Here is a 22,486-nt window from a genome sequence, read left to right on the forward strand (position 1 = left end):
CAGCTGCAGAGAGACAGGGAACTGCTGGAGAGAGGCCAGTGCAGGGACAGCAAGATGCTGAGGGGACGGAACATGTGTGTGAGGAGGAAAGGCTGCAGCCCTGGGGCTGTTCAGCCTGGAGAAGAGAAGCCTGAGCTCAGGGGGAGCTCAGCAGTGCTGATCAATCCCTGCAGGGTGGGTGTCAGGAGGATGGGGCCAGTGTGTGTTGTGTGGTGGCCAGTGGCAGGACAAGGGGTAAGGGGCACAGGCTGGCACACAGGCACAGGAGGAGCAAGTCCTTTGGTGCTGAGGGGAGGGACCCTGGCCCAGGCTGCCCAGGGAGGGTGTGGAGGCTCCTTCTCAGGAGGTTTCCAACCCCACCTGGACACGTTCCTGTGCCCCTGAGCCAGGGGAAGCTGCTGGAGCAGGGGCTGGGGCTGGAGCAGCTCTGCAGGGCCCTTCCAGCCCCCACCTTTGGGGTGTTGAATGATTCCATGACCCTGGCTCTTGTCAGAGCCCCAGGCTGTGGTGTCCATGGAGAGGCAGAGCATGGCTGCAGGAAGGCACATGGGTGCCTTGGCACGTTGGTGTATGAGCCCTTTGTCCCGTGGCTGTGCTGGGACACTGGTGTGTGCCACAGGCTGGGAGCCAAGGGCAACCTCCCAGGCGTGGGAGCCCACTGCAGCGGGGGCAGCGGCGGCGTGGGGGTGTCGGGAACAGGTCATTGAACCCCAGCCAGTGCTGAGCCCAGGGCTGGTTCTTGGAACTCCCCATAGCCTCAGGCTGAGCTTATCAGAGCCCTGCAGCTGCCCCGGCCCCCGCTGCCGCTCGCCAGCCCCACGGCTCAGCCGCAGCTCCCGCACCCCGACGGCTCCCCGGACAGTGAGTGTGGCACAGCCGGGGTTGGGGGGCTCGGGGTGGCCGTTCCCTGTGGCCTCAGAGGAACCAGACCCCACACAGGTGCTGGCACAGCGAGGGGGGTGAGTGGTGGGCATGGGGAGGGACTGGCACGGCCAGGGCAGGCGCAGGGCTGGAGCAGCCGGGGCTGTTTGCACAGGGGGGTGGACACAGAGCATCTGCAGCTCAGCACAGCAGCCCTGAGCTGGGGGCAACCAGCAACGCTCCCTGAGTGTCTCCTTATGGTTGGGGGGCTCCAGGCCAGGCTGCAGCTCCCTGTGTGTGGCTGGACAGGAGGGATGAGCCTGGGAACCCCTGGGTGCCGGGCTGAGCCGGTCGGATGTTTGTGGGTTGGGAGGGGCCGTGTCACTCGGCACGGTGGGAGCCCTGATAAGAGCCCCCACGGGTTTCTCCCCTCCTGTGCCAGCCACCAGTGAGGAGCTCCCCTCCCAGCAGACACCTCTGAGCCCTCCAAACACAGTAAGACATGTGGGCAGCGTTTTCACTGCCCAGCTCATCCAAGAGCTACAGGTAGGAATCCGGAGGGGCTGCAGGAGCTGAGCTGAGTTCCAGGTGCTGCAGCAGGGAGGGAGCAGCCTGGGTGGGCAGTGGGCGAGCGTGGCCACAGAGAAGGAGGCACACGCAGGGCACAGTGCCCTGGGGATGAGCTGAGCTGCTCCAGGGGAGCCTCAGGCCAGCCCTGCCAGCAGCAGTGACGCAGGAGCCGCGGCTACGCCCGGGCAAACGGCAGGTGAGGGTGTGCTGGCAGCCCGTGGGCACGCCTGGCGCGCCGGGGGCATGGCGTGTGGCTCCCTGGCACAGCAGCCAGCCCGGGCACGGCCTTGGCTCTGCCGCCCCACGCCGAGGTCGGGGCGGTTGGCAGCCATGGGCTGTGACACAGGGGTTAAAGTCTCCTCCTTTTTATGAGCCATGAAACCGTTTTTATGGCCGGGGCCGTTTCTATGGCTCGGCTGTTTGGAGCCTCCAGACAAGGAGAAATTCCAGGCAGGGGTGAGCCCAGCACGGCCTCTGGACCCTCCCTGCATGGGAAGGCGCGAGGGCAACCCTGAGGGAGCTGCCCAGGGTGGTGGCAGAGGCCGGTGGCATCACCCAAAGCCCCGTGGCTGTGGTCTCGGTGCCCCGCTGCCCTCCTGGTGGCTGCCTGTGGCTTTGCTGGCTCAGGGCAGAGGTGGGAAGGGGGGATGTTGGCTTTGGAGTGGTCCCCATTGAGGCTGGTGCTTTGTGCTTTGGCTGCTCCTGTTTGAGACTGTTTCCCAAGCTCTGCTGACTTTAATAGCTGCTCTGCACTCCTTGCAGGACCAGCCACGTCCTGCTCCTCGTCGCCAGGTGAGCCACCAAGGCTGAGCTGTGTCCCCTGTCCAGGGTGAGATTGGCAGAGGGTTGAATGCTGACTCTTGCCAGGAGATGGACAGAGTCACCAGGCACTTGGTCTTCCAGCACCCCCAGCCCTCACTCAAGCAGGACTTTGGTGATGCCCAGCAGACGGGCCCGTTTGCAGAGCACAGAGCTGACAGCGACGACGACGTCTTTGGCTCGTCCCAACACAGCAGCCAGAGGGTGGAGAATGGCTATGGCTGGAAAACGAGGTCGAAATCACCCTCCTATTTTCTGGATGGTGGAAAAGATGCCTGGACTCCATCCCTGGACAGAGAGTCCAAGCTGGAGGTGGTGAGGTCAGGAAGCCTGTATGATCTCAGGGCTTACAGAGGTGAGAGGAAACCCTCAAAGCTTTATGACGAGGATGAGATGGAACAATACAGGGTCCCTCCACCAAGCATCTCCCCTGAGAAAGCCAGAGAGCTGGAGGATGAGAGGAGAGAGGTCATCCGGAGCCAGGCGTTGAAGAAGAGCTCCACCATAGCTGAGAAATGGAGCTCCTTGGATGAGCTGAGCTCCATAAACAGCAGCATGGGCAGCCAGGGTGAGGGCAGGCACACGGGCAGCTTCAGCAGCAGCTTTGCCATGCACTTTGAGAAGCCTTCCCCAGGGAGGGCAGCGACACCCATTGACCCCGAAAACATCGACACGGAGCAGATCAACTTCTCCGCTGCCCGGCAGCAGTTCCTGATGCTGGAGAAGACCAACCCAGACTCTTTCTTCAGCCCAGGGCAACAGGCCATGTCTCCAAAGCCAGAGTCGATGACCAAAGTCTCTAGGCAAGAGTGGCACAGCCCTGAGGTGGCCCCAAAGGCTGCGAGAGGTTCCAGCAGTGCCGGTGCCTCCAGCCAGAGCAGGACGGACAAGATCCTTTCCCAGAGTTATGATGTGTCCTATAAGACACCTGTGAAGGAGGTTTATGCTCCCAGAAGGGCTGACACTGAAAGGTCATACGTCACTGGGAAGACTCTCATCCTGACTAAAACATCTTCCAGAGAGGACCTGGACTCTGGCTTGGGCGAGATGTACAACGAAGCCAGCGCAGGTTACGCCAGCGATGGAAGCGCCTCCAACGAGAACTTCAGCGGGCTCGTGGGTCTCAGGGCCAGCAGCAACGGCCTGGAGAAGGACACAAAGGTGGGCAAGGAGACACCCATCGAGAGGGAGATCCGCATGGCCATGGAGAGGGAGGAAAACCTGTGGAAGGAGAGAGGGATCCAGCGGCTGACCTCCAGCAGCGAGCTGGTGGAGATCCAGACCAAGCCTCTCCTCAACATGCACGCCTCTCCCGGGCCAGGCAGGAAAGGGACAGACAAAGGCCGAGCTTCCCTTTATGTCCAGCGGGAAATCGAGCAGGAAACCAAGCGTGAGGAAGATCTGAAGAGGCAGGGGAGGCTGCTGGGGACGTACGACAGAGGGACGCAGCAGGAGCTGGACGAGCGCAGGAGGGTGTTTGAGCAGGAGGAAGCCCCCCCGCAGAAGCCCCCTCCCACGAGGCAGGCAGACGAGAGGAGGGCTTGGGTGAACGACTTTGTGGTGCAGCAGCCCACCAACCACAGCCCCTACGCTGCAGAAGACCCCAGGGCTGCCAGAAACCTTCCCAGCTCCGGCGCCAGCATCGCACACTTCCAGCTGTCCCAGCCGCGCTTCGCCGCCAGCGAGAAGAGCCGGGACCAGCCCCTGCTGTCCCAGCACGTTTCCATCAGGGAGGTTTCCAGGGGAGGAAGGTTTCCCAGCTCCACCCCCAGCCCCACCAGCACCGCTGCCCTGCCCAGGGAGTACTTCTCCATCTCCTTCTGGAAGCCCAAAGTGTCCTTCGTGGACGAGATGGGGACGCAGAAGCCATTAAGGAGGGAGGATGGCCGGGAGGAGCAGTACAGGCTGAGGACCTGGAAGCCTCAGACATCAGCACTGATTGAGAAGGAGATTGAGAGCGATTTGCAGAGGGAAGAGGAGCTGCAGGAGCAGCGGCGGCGGCGGCGGCTGATAGATGGATGGTCCCTGGTCAGCAGCGATGGTGTGGCCCAGGAAGGTTCCCACTCACGGCACAGCTCTGGTAAGGGGAGGAGGGGAATGGTGGGGTGGGATGGAGCAGGGGTCAGTCCTGGGGACACAGCTGCCATGAGCATCTCTCCTGCCCTCGGTTCCTTGTGGCTCAGGGAGGGCAGGAGCGGCTCGTCCCAGTGTCTGCAGGCTGTGCTTAGGGACATGCTGACAGCCAGGGGTTAGTGCTGGGCTGGGCAGGGCGAGGGCAGGGCTGGCACTGCAGCAGCTTCAAGGGCTTTGCCAACCCAAATGATTCTGTGCCACTTGCAGCCAGAGGCTGGGGGTGACCTGCTGGAGAGCAGCTCCAGGAGAGCGACCTGGGAGTGCTGGTGGGCAGCAAATGAACACGAGCTGCTCAGGTTGTGATGACTTTGTGTCACGTTACTGCAGAAAACAATGCTGGAAGGGCCCAGAAGTGCCCAGCTCATGCATTTCCCCTCCCTTGCTCCTGACAATCCCTGGCTGGCACCCAGACACAGGGCCTGGCTGTGGCCAAACCTGCTGGACCTGCTGAGGAGGCTGTTCTAGAGTCTCGCTGTCCTGCGGGTACCCCAGGCCCCAGGAGCCATCCTGGTGTCCCTCAGCCCCAACAACTCTTTCTCTTTGAAGCTGCCTCAGGTGTCAGCGGCACCTACTCAGTGTCTGGGTCTCCAGTCTCCACTCCTGCCTCACACCAGCCGGGGGTCCTGGGGCTGATGTCGTCCTTCACCCCACTGAGAGTGTCCAGCCCGTCCCAGGGCAGCACAGAGACCCCCAACTCAGCCCGTTCCAGCCCCTTCGAGGAGCGACGGAGGAGGGTGAAGGAGGAAGGAAAGGTGAAGGTGCCCACCCTGCCCTGTGCCAGGCAGCACGTGCTTGTGGGACTGGACCCCAGGAGAAGGCTGGTGGCTCTGGGGCTGATGGTGGCCCTCCCCCAGAGCTGGAGGCCCCTCTGCTCGGCTCAGTGGGAGATCTGGTTCTGGTGGCTGTGCCCAACCCTCCAGGCAGCATCTGTGGGGCTGGAGAGGAGCAGCAGCTTCCTCTTGGGGGGAGGTCCTGGCCTGAATTGTCCCCCCCATGCTGGGGAGGGCACTACTGCACGTGCTGCCTCACCTCTCCTGTCCATGCTGGCAGCCTGGCTCCTCTCTGGACCGTATCCAGCTGCCTCTGGATGTTTCCCTGTTGATTTGGTGTTGTCTGACCCCTTTCCCCCCTCTCTTCACAGTACGCAGGCATTGAACCCGTTGACAAGATCAACACAGAGGTAAAGTCCTTTACACACTCAAGAGCTTTGCCTGCACTGCCCTGACTCCTCACACCCACACTGGGCTCCCCTCACATCCTGGTGCTGGAGGGTGATGGGGTGGACGGGGGTCTTGGCTCTCCTGAGGGCACAGGCTCTGCTCGGGTGGGTATCACCTTGGGCAGGATGCATTGTGGCTGCCATCAGGTGTATTTAACCAGGAGAAGGGGGATGTTCCTGGCTGGGAGGCCAAGGTGTGCAGAAAAAGGTGGGTTATAAAATGATCTCTCAAAAGATCTTGTACCTTCTGGCCCAGGGAGGGTGTGGAGGCTCCTTCTCTGGAGGTTTCCAAACCCACCTGGACACGTTCCTGTGTGACCTGGTCTAGATGGGACCTGCTTCATCAGGGGGTTGGGCTGGATGAGCTCTAAAGGTCCCTTCCAACCTCTGCCATTCCATGATTCTATGACTCTGGCTTCTTCAGGTGGTGGAGAGCACCAGAGTGATTCGCCACAAGAGCACCATGGCCCAGCGCTGGGAGGCCGGGCAGTACGTCCGGGATGATGACTGAGGGGCTCTTGGAGCTGGGGAGGGACAGGACCAGCAGCTCTCACCCTGTGCTGGCCCCTGGCTCAGCTGGTGCAGGATGGAGACACCTGACCCGTTCAGCACTTGGTTATCGTGAGAATCAGAGACTTGTACACTGCAAATCGTGTCTGGTTTTAATAGAACAGATGATCCAGTGCTTTCAACGTGCTCATTCATTCCCCTTTCCCTTGGAGGAGACTCATTCTGCTCTATTTTTGTCTTAAGAGGGGGCAAATCAACTCACTTTCTTTTAATCACTTCTGCAAGGAGACAGCCATCAAATTGTACGGTAATTTAACTCCTTTCTCATGGGAAGCTGCATCTCTGCCTCACCAAAAAGCTGCTTTATCCCCAAGCAGTTGTAGGTTTCCAGGTGCCACGACATCAGGCGTCACCTCGGAGGGCACTGGACCAGTATCAGCATCAAACTGGGACTCACCATCGCTGCTGAACTGCTGTGATCTGCCGAGATGCAGCCACTCCAGAGCCGCCCTCTGTACAAACGCTGTTTGTTGTGCTAATTTATTAAAGAGTCGTTGCTCACCCTCGTCTTTCCTGCCCCGTTTTATCCACCCCCCACCTCGCTTGTGCAGCACTGGGGGGGTCACCAAGGAGATGAGGCTGAGGCGCGGGGCTCTGTGGGCTGGGGTGGGGGGTCGCTGTGGATGCTGTGACAGGGAACGGCTGGCGTCGGACCAAGAGCTCTGTGGCGAGTGGAGAGGGCACTGTGGCGAGTGAAACGGGCTCCGTGGCGAGTGGAGAGGGCACTGTGGCGAGTGGAACGGGCACTGTGGCGAGTGGAGCGGGCACTGTGGCGAGTGGAACGGGCTCCGTGGCGAGTGGAACGGGCACTGTGGCGAGTGGAGCGGGCACTGTGGCGAGTGGAATGGGCTCCGTGGCGAGTGGAACGGGCACTGTGGCGAGTGGAACGGGCTCCGTGGCGAGTGGAGCGGGCACTGTGGCGAGTGGAGCGGGCTCCGTGGCGAGTGGAGCGGGCACTGTGGCGAGTGGAGCGGGCTCCGTGGCGAGTGGAGCGGGCACTGTGGCGAGTGGAATGGGCACTGTGGCGAGTGGAGCGGGCTCCGTGGTGACCGGAGCTGGCCCCGTGTCTCCTCCCCCCCCGCGCCGGGACTGTCCCTCCCGCTGCCGCCAGGGGGCGCCCTGCAAGCGCCGGCAGCGCGCCCTGATGCCGGGGGGTAGTGGCCGGGGGGGCTCGGGGGGGTTCGGAGGGGTCGGGGATGGGGTCGATGGCCCGAAGGAGCAGCCGAGCGGTCGCCCCAGCGGCGGCTCTGCTGGCCTCCGGAGGGCCGGAGCTGCGGAGCCAAGTGCGCCGGGTCCAGCTCCCTGCTGCTTCTGCAGCCACCGACGCGCTGAGCCCAAAAGCACCTTCCACACGTGTCTTCAGCTGCGGCCCTCCTGCAACTGGGGCTTTGCTGGAGTTAATGAGGCAGCTCCCAGGTGATAAACTGAGTCGGTGTTAATTGGATATCGTTAACACAGAAGAGAGAGACGCTGGCCCTTGGGTTCTGTCCCAAAGCAAAGTGCTCTCAGAGGTCCCCAGCCAGGAGCTTTGAAGAGTCTCTTCTGCTGCACAGAAGAGGTGAGAGCCTCTACAGCTTATGTCCTAGCTATTAGAAACAAGGGCTGAGACGTGTCCTGAGACTGGTACCCAGAACCCCAGTTCAGCCTGGAGAAGAGAGGCCTGAGCTCAGGGAGATCTCATCAGTGCTGATCAGTCCCTAAAGGGTGGGTGTCAGGAGGATGGGGCCAGTGTTTGGTGTGTGGTGGCCAGTGGCAGGACAAGGGGTAACAGGCACAGGCTGGCACACAGGCAGTGCCCCTGGCACAGGAGGAGAAAGTCCTTTGGTGCTGAGGTGAGGGAGCCCTGGCCCAGGCTGCCCAGGGAGGGTGTGGAGGCTCCTTCTCAGGAGGTTTCCAACCCCCCCTGGACACGTTCCTGTGCCCCTGAGCCAGGGGAAGCTGCTTGAGCAGGGGCTGGGGCTGGAGCTCTGCAGGGCCCTTCCCACCCCCAGCATTCAGAGACTCTGTGGAACTATTACATGCCCAAGTTGAGGTTACTGGCTCCATCTTTGCAGGACAGGGACAGACAGAGCAGGGAAACAGAGCTGAGTCAAACATCTCTTTATTACAGTAAATGTTCAAGCCAGCTGCTCACTGGGCTGTGAGACAACACTGTCAGCTGGCCTAAGGAACTCTTGAAATACAACCACAACCAAACGTTGAATCTACAAAGCTGAACCATCTTTAAAAGGTGAATCTCAGACCTTAAAAGGTTTGAACCTGAGCTTCTGGTATCCACTCAACTTACTGACCTATCAGTTCTGTTAATGCCAAGAGCAAAAGCAGCTTCTCCCTTAACCTGAACACTAAGGGGATGCAAATGTGGGGAAGCTGAACAGAAGGGTTCTGCAGCAGTCTGTGCTAAATATCACCACTTAAACCCTTCACAGATCACTTGGAAACAAACTCATCCAAGAAGTGGCGCAAGCTAAACGGCCACCTTTATTTCTTGGGCTCCCTTACAGGGTCTTTGACTTGCTTGGATAATAACTTTAACATCTTCTCCTGTTTGATTTTTGACAGGGCTTTCCTGCAGTACCAAACCTGGTCCCACGTGGACCACTGAGGCCTGAGAGCCAGGTAAAGGGGGTCGTGGCCGTGGAGCGCGTCGGGCGGGCGCCTGCTGGCAAACTCCTTGTAGGCTGCCACGGGACAGCGATCGGGGGCGTCCGGCCTGGCCAGGAGACACCGGCCCCCCTGCCTCGAGTCTCCCTCTGCCCCCTCATCGCTCCTCCACTCCAAATACTCCAGCTCTCCCTCATCCTTCCTCAGCACAAGCTGCCCCCAGGATAGATTGTGGTTCTGGCTGTGTGTGTTTGCCCCAAAGCCCCTGATGAGAGTGAGGAACACGTGCTGCAGGAGGCTCTCAGGGTGGTTCATTCTTAAAAGTCCTTTGCTGTGGAGTCTCTCCACCTCTTCATCTGTCAGGTTCTCCAAAACACGCAGCTTTTTCTCTCTCTCTTTTTGGAACAGCTGCTGCTTCTTTAGTTTCAAGGCCTTCTGTGACTCTCTGAATTCCAGGCCTTTCACCACGCTGTAGCCATAGTTGTGATCCCTCAGGTAAATGTCCATTTTGCTCTGAATGAAATTCAACGAGCTGGCAGCAAAATCCTTGTTGTCTCTTCTCTTTCCAGAGCTGAAGAATGTGACCAGGTAACTGTTGAGGGCTTCAGGTGGCAGCTGGTGGAGCTCACGTGTTTCAGAGGGGCAATGTGAAGCCATCCAGTCTTTGAAAATCTTCACAGAGTTAGTTTTGTCTGCTCTCCTTTTCCTTTCCTTCTCCAACACAGCTGAAAGAGACAAGTGTCATGGACAGCAAGAACTCACAAGGAGATCACTGAAACATCAGGACATGTGGAACTACATTCACCTTCTTTCTAAGAGTAATTCAGGGCTGACAGGACTTTCTCACTGCCCTCCCTTTAAAGCTTTGCTTTTGCTCTGTGCCCTCACACACCAGCCAGTCCCACCTGGCAGCACCAGCCTCAGCAGGGAAAGAACTGCCTCCTTTCTTGCCCTTTCCCACTTGGCTGGTGAACCTGCACACCATCACGCAGGGAAAGGGAAGATATTCAGTCTGAGTTATGTTTAAATGGGAGAGAAAGAGTTCCTAAGGAGATTTAACCATGGGAAGGTTGTTGTGGGAGGCATTGGTGAAAGCAGGACTGGAGACTGGACCTGTCTGTGGTGGCTTGGCACTGAACTTCCTCCTGGCTGCTTCTGGAGTTGGCTGGGCTGGGTTACAAACCAGTGGCTGCAGCCCTGAGCCTGCAGCCCTGCCCATGGAGCCCAAGCAACTCCAAATTTGGGGCATTTCCATCAATTTGCAACTATCCTGGTGTGTGTTTTCTGGTCACTGCCGGGGTCACACTCAGCTCTCTCAGACTAGATGGGAGTTGGCCCGTGCAGGGATCTTGTGATCTGCCTCTGGACCCAGCAGCATCCATTGTGGGCATTCCAAGTGTTGCACAAGGCATTATGCAAAGCACATTTCCAAGCATATCACCAAAATCTCTTCAGAGCAAGAGAGCTCTCACTGAAATAAAAACATGCAGCCAAACTCAGGGGTGGAGAGTAAGGAAGAACAAAAGGATGAGTAAAAGTGTATTTCAAGAACAACAACCCAGGATTGCCAGGATGCCACTTGGGTTCTGTCCCAAGTTGCTATGGCAATACCACATTTACCTAGCTTGATGTAGCATGAGAAATGAATTCTTTGGATTACTGGAAAGCTCCATCTGCTCTCCTGTGGTTTCTTTTTTTCCAGGGTAGCATGAAAAGGCTCTAGAGCCAACACTTTGAGATGCCCCTTCATGTACCAAGTTGTTTTGTGTGAAATGCTGTGGCTGGACTCAGGTGGTGTCTACTGGAATGCTGGTTTGGGTGGGTGTTTACTTGTTACAGGCTGCTCTCTGTGGAGAGAGGAAGAGCTTGTGAATCAGTAGGTGCAGAGGCCTCTGCTGAGCCATAAGCCCTTTATCTTGGCAGAAGGGGCTGCCACACAGACGTGTCGAGATGAATTCCTGGTCCCTTCTGATGAAATATGCTGTCAGTTGCAAAAATACAGTCAAATCACATTCCCAAGCCCCAACTGGCAGTTTGTACCAGTGGGAATATCAGTGTCTATAACCCTGAGCTGCTTCAGCAACGCTCTGTCGTGCTGTGGCTCCTTGAGACAGGTCATTACTGCAGCAGAGGGACCTGTCCCTGTGGCTGGGGAAGTTGTGGAGGTGGGTCTGTCAGGAGGCATCCTGTGTGGCTATGGAGCAGGGCCATGGCTGAGGCCACAGGGCTGGGCTGTGAGTGTAGGAAGAGTCAGGCTTTGGGGAACAGGGAGTGGGATTCCTGGACTGAGGACATGGGAAACACTGTTGGGGGCTGCTGCTTGGTTGGACAGAAGCAAGGCAAAGAGGTGTTCCTCCTCTTTGGATTACATTTAGAACATTTCCCTCAGTGTTTACATCCAGAGCAAACCATAAAACTGACCAGACAGCAGCTTACCTGCAATTAATGGGACATAGCACCTGCAGGCCCTCCAATCACAGAGATACAAATTTTGGGGCTTTATTGTAACATCTTTAAGAACTTGGACATTATCTGAGGTGTTTAACCATTACATTCAATAATATATATGTACCTGTCCTTAGGGCCCCAGGGTATTATCCACATCTATCCTAGAACTTGACCATTTCTTACATGAATTGCATCTATTTCACTGACAGCTTCCCCACTGCTTGCAAAAGATGGGCCTCACTTGGATCACACACTCTCTGTCAGCTCTTCCTCCTCAGCACCACAGAATCATTTAGGTTGGAAAAGACCTTAAAGATCATCGAGTCCAACCAGTTCTTGCATGGCTAGTGCCTGGTTTAGAGCAGGATGAAGCCAGCAAGCTGGGTTTCTGAATTCTGTGTCAACCAGCGTGTTCTTGTGCTGTGCAATCATTCAAAACACACTCTGGGTAGTGAGAGTTCCCTAGTAAGCAGCCTACCATGCAAGTTAGTGTTTGAGCACTTGTGACTGTCCCTACTCCAGCAGCATTCCTATGGGAAACATGAACATAGTAAAGCAAATTGTTCAGCTGATGTAATTGGATAGACAGGGGCAAGACTTTGCTCCTCCTTTAGTATTCTCAGAAAGCACTTCCCCACACACCCCTCCAGGAATAAAACTCCAAACACTCTTACCTTTCTTTGAAGTTGTAGGCAGATGGTCTGTGCTTCCATCTTCTGAGTTCAGTGAGGCTGAAAGATGAGGAAGGCACCCAGATGTTGACAGTTCATCCTCCTCAACAGGGCTTTCAGCAATGTTCTCACTTAAGCTTGATTCTAGTGAGCCATAGTTTGGAGAGCTCAGCTGGAATTGCTGCTGGTCAGTGACTTCCAACACAAAGAATAATGCAGAGGTGGGTGACTCAGCACTGACCTTTCCTTCAGTGATGGAGATGGGAACAGATTGTAAATGCTCTTCTGGTATTGGTGACCCAGAGGAATTTCTCTCTCTGGGAGTGACAGATCCTGCAGGCTTAAGAGGACCTAACTGCAGGCTTCTGCTGTCCAGGCTGTCCTGACTGCTGACAGAGGGTGTTGGAGTGGGACAGTGGCAGGGGAGAGTCAGTGATGTCTTTCCTGGGGTGTCCCTCAGCTCTTTAAACACCGTCTTCTGCCCACAATGCATTTGCAAATCTACCTTGGCAGCTGCATCTCTAACTGGTGATTCTGACAGAATATTCTGGCACATTCTGTCTCTTTCTTTGTCTTCATCCGATGTACCATGTTCATCAGAGATGATCTGTGGCTCTTTATCCATTTCATGCTTCACCTCAAGTGTGAACTCCCTGACATGCTCCCCAGTTGCTGGCCAGTGCTGCTCTGCTGCAGGGGATGATTTCATGCATTTGCTGTGGTTTTTATTCTCTCTGGGTGATGGTTCATCATGAAACACAATGTCAGCCATGTGGTCTTTATGCTGAGTGGCTCCTCTGCTACCTGCCCCTGTGCTAACAACATCTGCCTCAGCCCTCTCAAAAGATGGGATCAACCTGAACCTCTTTTCATGTAAATTACCTTCCTCTGATGCTGACATGAACCTCCTTCTTGCCTCTACAGCTTCATCCTCTTCTCTGCTTATGGCCCATAATCTTTCACACTGCCACAGATATGCATGTCCAGCTTCACATATCCACACAAAACAATTGTCCCTGCTGGGGTAACACACGTTCTGCCCAGGCTCCAAGGTGGGGGTTTTGTTGCACATGGCACCATGACTGTGTGCCCAGGTGACAAGGTTGAGGAGATCAGTGCGAAGGCTGCTCCGCTCATCACTGACACCAACAGTCCCACTCTGTAAAAACATGATGGAAATATCTGAAGTGAAAGAGGATGTGCATGAAACAGCAGTTCTGGGGTCTGGTTCTGGCCCCATCTCAACACAACAATAACTGCTTCCTTAAAAAGGATCATGAGAGGAATCATTGATCTACCATTGGTTTGTTCTTTAACAGAAATAAATCTCTCTTCCACTTTGAAGAGCTGCAGAGTTGTTTGTGGGTATGACCTGGAATGATGAGTTTATTCCAGATATCATTTATACTCTATGTGCTCTGAGTCCTGATCAAGTAGCTCAGCTGGCAGACTGGCAGCACTGCCTGCCTCAAAGGGCAACTGGATGCATGAGGGAGTTGGTTGTGGGCTGCTCCTCAGAAACTAACCACTGGATCTTGCATCCACATAGCTACAAGTTGTGTTTAAATCTACAACTTACAATGCTACAACTGTTAGAAACCACTGTCTGTGGTGTTGGTTATGCTGTGGAAGGATACTCACCATGCTGCTGTTGTCTATCTCACTGAGCCTTCTCTCAGGTGGAGATCAGTAAGTGACTGAATATTCTTTCTCTCTCTGAACCTAAAATAATCACCATACAGCTGTGTGACATTTGAAAACTATTTGGCTAGCAGATGCATTTAATTTTTCAATGCTCAGTCCAAAAGAAACGGTGCTGCAGAACATGTGCCCTCGTGAAGGTGAGCTCTCATTGACCTCACATCAGCTACATACAGGAGGCTCTCATTGTGTAAACACCTGCAGGATCAGCCTCTGCAGCACACTGAAGGTGAAACACCATTTAAACACTGAAACAAGAATATTAAGCACCAAACTCTGGGAGATGCTCCTGTCAGCACTGGTGCTCTGAGCACAGTGCTGTGGTTTGCAGCCTGTACTTCTCCAAATGGAGGGAAATGCAGAAACAGAAGCACCACAAACAGTGAAGCCAGTTCAGGTTCTGACATTTCAAGTAACAAAAAGAAAAGGAAGCTTCCTAACTAAGGAATTATTTACATCTGTGTCTCTCATTTACTACAGACTCAATCTGCCACTCTCCCTGTTTGGAGCTGTTCTGTGTAGCAGGCTAGAAAGTCCTCATCATTTCAGTGTGACTGGTTAGAGCATAATTGGTCATGAAACTTACTGTCAACATACAGAGAGCCAAGGAGCCTTACACTGCTGTGTGACCCACACCACGTGCATTTACAGTTCATATGGGCACTCTTGGCTCCAGGCACCTTTAGTCTATGATTAATTAAAAGCTTTGCATTTCCTGGTAGTAAAAGATGCCAGACTGAAAACACTGGACACGGGAATCTCGTCTCAACTGGTTCTTTGAGCAGCTCTGGCCTCACCATGACACAGCTTGCTGGTGAGAACAGGCCTGTGGTGGCTGGGAAGGGGAGCAGCACGTGCAGACAGCCGAGTGCCTGAGCTGCAGCCTCTGGGGCTCCTGCTCCACATGCTCCTGTCCTGCCAGTAAGCTGTGGGAGATGGGAGAAGCCCATCCTGGCTGACAGCTGGAGGGTTGCTCTGTAATCCCTGAGCACGGTGTTTGTCTGAGGGGATTTATTTCATGAGTGTGCTACTTAAACAGAGGGACAGCTTGTCACAGAAGCCCTGTGAGCACCAGCATCTGAGGCAGAGGCTGATGCCTTTACTGCTCTGCCTCCTCCAGCTGTGTTTCCTGGTGAGGGGAGACTCAGGTGAGGCTGAGGAGCCCTGCCTGGAGGGAGAGAAGTGAGAACATGACTGGCCAGGTTGCCCAGGGGTGGCCACCAGCCCTGTGCACAGAGTGAAGTGTGGTGGCTCAGCCAGTGTCTGTGACATAAGGATGTGGAAAGCATGTGGTGGAAGGCCCTTACCCCCCTCCTCTCCTGCCTGGCACCAGAACAGGGTCACCTGGGGTTCCCCGAGGCTGTCTGCCCAAACCCAAACCCCCTCACCACCCTCCAAGATGGTCTGAGGAGCCCAGGGGCACCTGAGGGAGCCTGGATGGCTGTGGAGCAGGAGCAGTTGCCTTTCTCCTTCCCATACCCCCATCCTCAGCATCCAGCAGCAGAGGCTGACACCAACCAAATGCAGACAAAGCCCCACGATGGTGAAATGCCTCTTGGCCAAGCTCCTGTGTGCAGAAGAAGCCCTCTAGCAGTGGGTTTACTGGTGCCTCTGGTAATTCCAAACTTGCAGAGATTGAGGAGTGGCAGCATGGAGGCCACAGCTGGATGGGCACTCACCCACCTGCTCTCATATTAAGTGGGTGTTTGGATCCACTGATGCCAAAGCTGAATGTGTTTTGCTGGGTGGGAAGCCTGAGTAAGCATGCAGAACCTTCAGGAAAAAGTTTCCCTAGCAGAAAGGGAAAGGGAAAAAAGGCCAGTATGAGGGAGCCTGTCTGCTGCCTGAGCAGGGCAGGGGTAATGGCTACAATGACAAACACTTGCACAACAATCAGCCAGTGGTTGGTAGTTAGGCAAAGCCCAACCCAAAGAAGAAAGGAAACAAGAATGGAGCACACAAGAAGAACCCTCTCAGATCTCAGGAGGTGGGGCAGGGAATGAAATGTCCCTGCTAGAGAGAAAAGCATAGCTCAAGTCTCTTGCAGTATGGCAGCTGTATTTCCTGAGGGAGAGGGAAGCATTGGCACTGCTCCTTTTGGGGTGAAACTGCTGCTGCCCTTCTGTGCTTACTCTGGGATCAGTCCATATGTTGTTCCTCCTTTGGGCTCCCTACAGATAATTTTAGGATGCTGGCTTGTGGAACATGCCAAGGTTTTCAGAGAATTTACTGACACCCACTGCTTGCTCTCAACAAATAACAGACAAAAAAGCAACCTGGTTTAAAGCAACAACTGCACTTTGGGCTCTTGACCTCTGTTCATCCAGGCAGTTCTATAGGATCTACTGCCACTGTGATCTCACTCTGAATGAGTCACAGAAAGCAGGGTTGGAAGTCACCTTGAACAGCCATTTCAGTTGTCCTCATTCCTCACAAATGAGCTCTGCCCAAACTTCTCCTGAGGAGTGTTTGTCTAAGCCATCTTCAAACCTCCCAAGGACAGGGAATTCACAGCCTGACCCTGGGACTCAGAAACCTGAGTGTGAAATGAATTTGCAGGAGAACAATTTTTTCCTTCCTGCAGTCAGAGAGTCCAACCTGTGTAATTCCACCCTAAAGGGCTGAGCTGCTTGGACAAACTCAGAGGAGCTGCCATGCCAGTAAGTTGGTGCTTACAGTGAGTGTGGGAAAAGGTAACAGAAACGGAAGCTCTGTGTGGTCAGGCCATGAAATCAGTGGCTTGGCAGATGAACATCTTGATTTCTATCATGGGCAGCTTTAAATGGAATGCTTTTATCTTTCCTTATCTCCAAGCACATGTCTTCCTTTTCCTGATCTCTTTGAGGAAAAGAAAAAAAAAAGCCTCTTTTCTCTTGATATCTAGTTCCAAATAAAGGCTGTGGTAATCAGCTGAGGACACTTCTTCAGCCCACTCCCTGCTCTCATATTTACATCAGCTGAAAGTGCCTTCAAAGCAACTGTTGAGTGGAATTAGGCTGAATTTACAGTTACTGAGCAGAAAAAAGTGCTGTGTGTATTTTACCCACCAAGGCTGAACCCACACACTGCTCAGCTCTTCAGTTAATAAAAATCCATCTTGATGATTGCCACAATTTTCACCTGCTTCCAACAAACCAGGCTCCCTCTGGGTGAGGGTTACAGAATGGTAGGGGTTGGAAGAGACCTCTAGGGAAAACAGGTTCTGAGGTTGAGTTTTGTTTTGAAGCCTTGTGTCTGGTTGAGGATCTGCTGGGCTGTCAGTGATGTGTTAATCGTCTTTCCAGGAGAGGCTTCCATGTGATAAGGGACCTACACCTCTGTGCAGAACAACAGGACATTCCAAAGCTGCCTGGTAAATGTTTTCTCTGGCTTTTTTTTAACCCATAGGGAATTTAATGCACTAATACAACCCATAGTGAAGTGAATTCACTACAAGATTTTGCTTTCTCGTGCCTCTGGTCTGGACAGTAAGCTTGCAAGGTGTCAGCCCTGTATATGCTCATTTTACATCTCTATTCAAGAAAAGGTGGCCAAGTCATTCTAAAGAAATCTATGGTAGTTCAGTGGAGCTCCTGAAACTCGAGGCTGACTGAAAGCACTGAAATGCCTGTTCTGTTCTAAGACTTTCCTGTGTCTTGTTTGAGGGTGGGAAGTATATCCAGCACTCTCTGAAAATGATTCTCTTGTAAGGTCTGTCAAACACCTGAGAGTATAAACACTCAGTCTTACTCTCTTTACATTTCAGTGGACTCTGTGCAGCTGAGGGTTCTTAGAAACCCTCTGTGCCATCCCCAGGCTTATGCAAGCAGGATAACTAAATAAAGAAACTAATTGTACAGCCACTGAACGCCTTTTAACTACTCTGTTCCTGTCCCTCCACCCTGTAATAGCCCCAGCTATGTCTCTCTTAGGTCTTGTAATGTCTGTTTCACAGATGAGAAACCTGAGGCAGGCACAAAGTGAGTAAATACGAGGGCTTTGGCTTTTCAGCTCCAGATAAGACAGTGCAGGAAACAGGAACAAGCCCGGGAGGAAAACAACAGGATACAGAACAGCAGCTCTTAAACTCGACTCCCACCTCCTTCCCCTGGCACGGACTGTGTGTGCTCCCCCTCACTTGAGAAACGCTCCCTGGAGGTGGAGGGACACGGGACAGCTGTAAAATAAACATATAAGAGGGAGCTCATTGCCAGGAGCGGGGTGAAGGACACTGAGGGGATGTGGTGTCAGGGGCAGGAATGAGGTGAAGCTGTACTTGAACGCATCTGGTTGCAAGACGGCAGTTGAGAGCAGAGCAGGGGTAGCTCGTAGCTGCCAAGTATCATTGAGCTTGTCACACCACTTCTTAGCCAGGGCCTTTGGGGTGGATAAAACATTTCCCAGCACATCGTTTTTCCTGTTCTCTGCAACGTTTGTTTCTCTCCTCCCCCTCCCTGTACAAGAGCCTTCTCAGCACCTCTTCAGCTCTTTTCCTGCTCCACCCCCACCACCTCCTGCCCTGCTTGCAGGGACACAATTCCCAGGCTCCATCCCGTGTTTGCTACAGGGTGGCATTCCTCCATCTTGAGAGATGCTTCCAGAAAATAATAGTGTATCTGATGGAGGGCTGGGTCTAATTGCACCAGCTCTGAGAGAAGAGAGGCTGCTGTTAAATATTAGCCTAGAGCATCACATTCCTTAAACAAGAGCTTTTTTTGTTCAAAGAATGGGACACGGGATTTTTTTTTTGGTGAGTTCTAATTATGTCTTCACTTGAGGGGCTGCATTACAGAGCTGCTATCCTTGTAACTGTGAGCTCTAAATCGAGTCTTCTTCAAAGAGCTAATAAAAGCTGCAGCCAGCTGGCAAAGGATTGCCTGGTCCAACAAGCAGTAATCAACCACTAAAACCAGCTGTAGTAAAGGGAAAAATTCATTTAAACCCATGCACTTCTATAAATAGCACCTAATATTTTCTTTTCCCCAGGAAGAAGGGGGAAAGCTGAAATTAGTGAAGGGCAAATCTGTTACTTGGGCAGAAAGTGTTACGGTGTTAATAATGACCGTGTTAGTTACTCTGTTAAAGCTGCTGCTTGAGAGCAGCTTCACGCTCAGGGTCAGTGCTGCCAGGGCAGAGTGGGGCTGGTTATTTTCTGTAACAATTCTCTATGCCCTTTGGTTCCTTTGTCCTGGGATTTGTCACTTTCAGTCCTGCAGCCTCGGATTGTATCAGCACAGAACTGACTGTGGGAACTCGAGTGCTCCCCAGCAGCCATTTGTATGAAAAGGATCTCCTCTCACTTCATTCATGGATCATGTCTTTTGGCAAGAAGGCACTTGCAGGAGTGTCTGCTACTCCCTTAAACGCTTCTCTCACTCTCTGTAGTGTTTCCCTTGAAGAACAAGCTTTGTCAGCCATGGCACAACGTCGCCATCTCCTACTACAGCCTCACCCGTGTAGTACTCGCAGCGTAGTGCGGCTTGACTGCAGCGGGCTCAAAAAGAAGTCAAGAGGGCTGCAAAACTCGGGTTCTCTTGCTTCTTTCCGCCACTGGCCGCTCCCGGCAGAGGGAGCTCGGTCGCCGGACACGGTGCCCGCCCGCCGGGGTGGCCCGGAGCGGCCTCTGCTTGCCCCCGCGCCACAGCCCTGCCCCTGCCCCCACGCCGGGGAAACACGGCTGTTAGTGCAGGGTCAGGGTCCCTTCTCGGTCACGGCGAGGGTGAAGGACCTAAAGCGCTTCCTTGTTCCTGCTTAAGGACCTTTGCACCCGGAGCTGCGGAGAAAGAAAACAGCAAACCCGCAGTGCGAAGCCCCCAGCGTGGATTCGCTGACCTCTCCGTGCACCAACTTGATGGGAAACTCGGCCTCGTTCCGCGAACCACGGCCCATCCCCCGGCGCAGGGTGCCCGGGCCCTCGGCTCCCTCTGCTCCTGCGCCGCGCCTGCAGCTGTTTGTAAATCAAATTCACTTCCACTTTGGGAGCTTCCAAAGGGGAAGGTGCAAATCTCGCTTAAATTTACTGTCAAAGTGTTGGCTGCAGTTTTATCTGTTTCTGAGCAGGCTTTTAAAGTTTAACTGAAACCACAGTGTGGCACAGGGGAGGGGTTTCCTCCCATCTGCTAAACTAACCCAAACTTAACCAGTGGACACACATCCAAAGTTTCAACCACAGCCCTTGGAGTCAGGGCCCAGCACCCATTCCTCCCTGTTTGACCTGAGCCAAAGCACTCTTTCTTTCTGCTCCACATCAGGTGTTTACCCACCCACAAAAGAGAGGCAGTGTGTTCCTTCACAACACACTCAGGATGGAATGTGGCAGAAATTTGGTATTACATAGCATTTGTGGTCAATCTGTGACTTGTAATTAGATCCAATTGTTCACAATGGGATGTAGCAACCTGCTTTTTTACAATACAGAACAATTTTAGCGACTGACATCTCGACTCATTTCCAGGCTGGAGGATTTCACCTCTTCAGAAGCACTTTAAATCTGTGGTGACTCGGCCTGGGGCTGTACACAGAAGTTAGTCTGGCTAGCAACAGGCAAAGAGCTAGCTCCTTGTTTATGAAGGTTTGAGGATGTGATGGGAAATAGCTCCTGGAGGTGGAAGAAATAACTCTGTTGGTAAACAAGGACCTTTCAGAGGAGGGAAAGTTCCCTCCATGTGAGATTTTACACACCTGGGATCTCAGGCAGGTGCAGGTCGGGGAGAGCACAGGGAAACCCAGGGTACAGTGTCCAGGTGAAGGAAAGGTTCTTATCCCTCACAGAACATCCTACCAAGCAGCACCCCTGGTTTCTGACCACAGGCAGATTCATTAGTTAATGACATCTGGCGATGCTGACAGGACAATTGGGAGCCTTGCAGGCTGCCCACCTTTGCAGCCTTTGGTCCTATTTAACTTTCTACTGTTGTCCTTGTTTTGAAAGTACCACTCTCTCCCTTACCCCTTATCTCTTACCTCCTCCAAGGTCACACAAGGTGCTTTAGGAAGCTTCCTGTGGAGCACAGCAGCCTGCAGAAGAATCCCACTAGAAAGAATGGAGAGAGGAGATGTTAGTTCTGTAGATAAGTGATCTTAAAGCAACCTGAAGATCCCCTGCATGGGATGGAAACAATAAGCAAAGAATTCTCTGCCCCAAGAGCTGAGTCTGCACTCAGTTTTTACGGCTCAAGGCTGGCACTGGCTGGAGAGGCACCAGCAAGAAGCAGTGGTTCCTAGTTTCTGTCACTCAGTTCTTGAGTGTTGCATTCAGCAGGAGCTGAGAGCCTCCTAGCTGAAAAATGCCACAGATGGATGGCATCTTGCATCTTGGAGAGGCAGCACACCCCAGCATTGGCACACCTAGCTGCTTATTTGGAAAAGAAAAATGCACTCTGGCATAGTATCCATAAGAGGCTGCCAACCCTCATCCTACAGCAGTGCTAACACCCTTCCCAAAGCATGAGCAAGAGCAAACAATTAAGCCCACTCTACAGATTCAAGCAGAATGGAGCCAACGTTGGGTTTGGACCTGGAGCTTTCAGCTAACGTTGCCCAGAGGCACAAAAGGCACTTCTGAAACTGGACTTTGAAGACGTTCTCCAAACCTGCACCACATCCCCATCTGTGTCTGTATCTTCCAGCAGGCCTGCTCACATGACTGAAGCATCAGTGAATGCTGCTTAGAAAATCCTCTCAGCTGCTGGCTCCTCAAAGCCTAAATGGGGAACTGAAAATAGAACTCTGTGCATGGCCAAGCTTTTGGGAAGGCAGGCCTGGCTACTGCAGGACTGGGGCACAGCCACAGCTGGGCTGCTCTGCTTACACAAAACCCTTTTTGTTCCTTTGGTGACTATGAGAGCACAAAACTGAAGAGGGAAGATCTTGCTAGCTGACCTCTAGTTGTTGCAGAATTAACAAGTATCTTCTCAGCAAATGAAGTAGTGGTTATGTAGTTTCTAAATCCTGACCTCAAAGCAGGAAGCTTCAGCTGCAAATGGCCCTCTGAATTAAACCCAACTCTGTAAGAAGACTATTGCAGCTCAGGAAAGTCATCCTGTTGGCTTTAGGTGCTTGCTGCAGCATGTGAATAGCAGGGAGTCAGTCTGCAACAGCTGAGATGTGCCCTTGGATGTTTCTAACTAGCCCAGTCATGAGGAGCCTCTGTTGTATGATGCCAGTGCTGTGTTTTTAACACGAGCACCTATAAATGATGTTTAGGGAATGCATGGAGGGTGTGCAGACCAGGAAGCTGTGCAGAAAATTGCCAGTTCTCAGCCTCTGTGCCTCTGTTTTGGTGTAGCTGTTAAAGCCCCTTGGCTGACACAAGCTCCCCTCACGTGGGATGCTCTGCATTGGCTGCCCCACTATCTGAGCATCTTAGCAAATTAATTATTAAACATTCTAAAGGATATTGTGTTTCTTTTGTTCCTCTGGCAACTGAGATCTCGAGTGCTCTCAATTCTCCCTGACTTCACATTTTGCAGGTTCATGTCTTAATGTTCTTTTAATGCTTAATTTAATACTCTGGAGTTCTTACCACACGCTCATGTCTGTAACACAGAAAAATTGGTGTACAATCTACTAGACAAGGCAGGACTGATGAAATGAGCAGACATTTCTCATCAGCATCCAGATCTTAACCTACAAAGACAAACGTGGGGGAGAGGTGGATGGTCTGCACAGTGGCTGATGGGACATGAAGCCACCTGCATTCCTGGCATCAAGGGTCACACCAAACCCTGCCATTGACTGCAGTGACAGCTCCTGCCATGAGCCAAGGAGAGCACTCGCTTTCAGAGGCCTGCTGTAACCATTTAAGCAATACTCAGAAGTGGTCAGTCTCCATATTAAAAATCTAGGATTAAAAAAACCATCTAGGCTAGTGGACATAGGCCACTGTTCCTTTTTACACACTTCCATATAG

General features: G+C 53.4%; 2 protein-coding genes across 5 annotated transcripts; one reads left to right on the forward strand and one right to left on the reverse strand.

The window, feature by feature from the left end:
* The first annotated feature begins 801 nt into the window (after positions 1-801).
* MISP (mitotic spindle positioning) lies at positions 802-6,673 on the forward strand. Of its 4 annotated transcripts, none has more exons than XM_062015088.1 (5): positions 802-959; positions 2,194-4,330; positions 4,930-5,135; positions 5,525-5,563; positions 6,027-6,673. In XM_062015088.1, exons 2-5 carry the CDS (start codon positions 2,302-2,304, stop codon positions 6,111-6,113), a joined length of 2,361 nt encoding a protein of 786 aa, XP_061871072.1. In that variant the 5' UTR covers positions 802-959; positions 2,194-2,301; the 3' UTR covers positions 6,114-6,673. The 4 variants fall into 4 exon arrangements, with proteins under 4 accessions (XP_061871072.1, XP_061871073.1, XP_061871071.1 ...); XM_062015089.1 differs by having other exon boundaries at positions 802-939; XM_062015087.1 differs by lacking the exon at positions 802-959 and adding an exon at positions 1,252-1,407.
* A 1,665-nt stretch (positions 6,674-8,338) lies between these two features.
* Positions 8,339-13,562, reverse strand: LOC104556965 (uncharacterized). Its single transcript, XM_062015100.1, has 3 exons — positions 13,537-13,562; positions 11,899-13,054; positions 8,339-9,501 (listed from the first exon to the last, which is right to left on the reverse strand). The coding sequence occupies exons 1-3, from the start codon at positions 13,537-13,539 to the stop codon at positions 8,654-8,656; spliced, it is 2,007 nt and encodes a 668-aa protein (XP_061871084.1). The 5' UTR covers positions 13,540-13,562; the 3' UTR covers positions 8,339-8,653.
* Between the last annotated feature and the right edge of the window lie 8,924 nt (positions 13,563-22,486).

Source organism: Colius striatus, chromosome 25 (genome assembly GCF_028858725.1).
Source record: "Colius striatus isolate bColStr4 chromosome 25, bColStr4.1.hap1, whole genome shotgun sequence".
Lineage (NCBI taxonomy): Eukaryota > Metazoa > Chordata > Aves > Coliiformes > Coliidae > Colius > Colius striatus.

Bases quoted from the DNA above. Each gene is read 5' to 3' on its own strand.
- MISP (XM_062015088.1), top strand. From the start codon at position 2,302: ATGGACAGAGTCACCAGGCACTTGGTCTTCCAGCACCCCCAGCCCTCA. The intron at 4,331-4,929 runs GTAAGGGGAGGA...TTCTCTTTGAAG, and splicing joins CCACTCACGGCACAGCTCTG to CTGCCTCAGGTGTCAGCGGC. The intron at 5,136-5,524 runs GTGAAGGTGCCC...CTCTCTTCACAG, and splicing joins GGGTGAAGGAGGAAGGAAAG to TACGCAGGCATTGAACCCGT.
- LOC104556965 (XM_062015100.1), bottom strand. The intron at 9,502-11,898 runs GTAAGAGTGTTT...TGTCTCTTTCAG, and splicing joins GCCTACAACTTCAAAGAAAG to CTGTGTTGGAGAAGGAAAGG.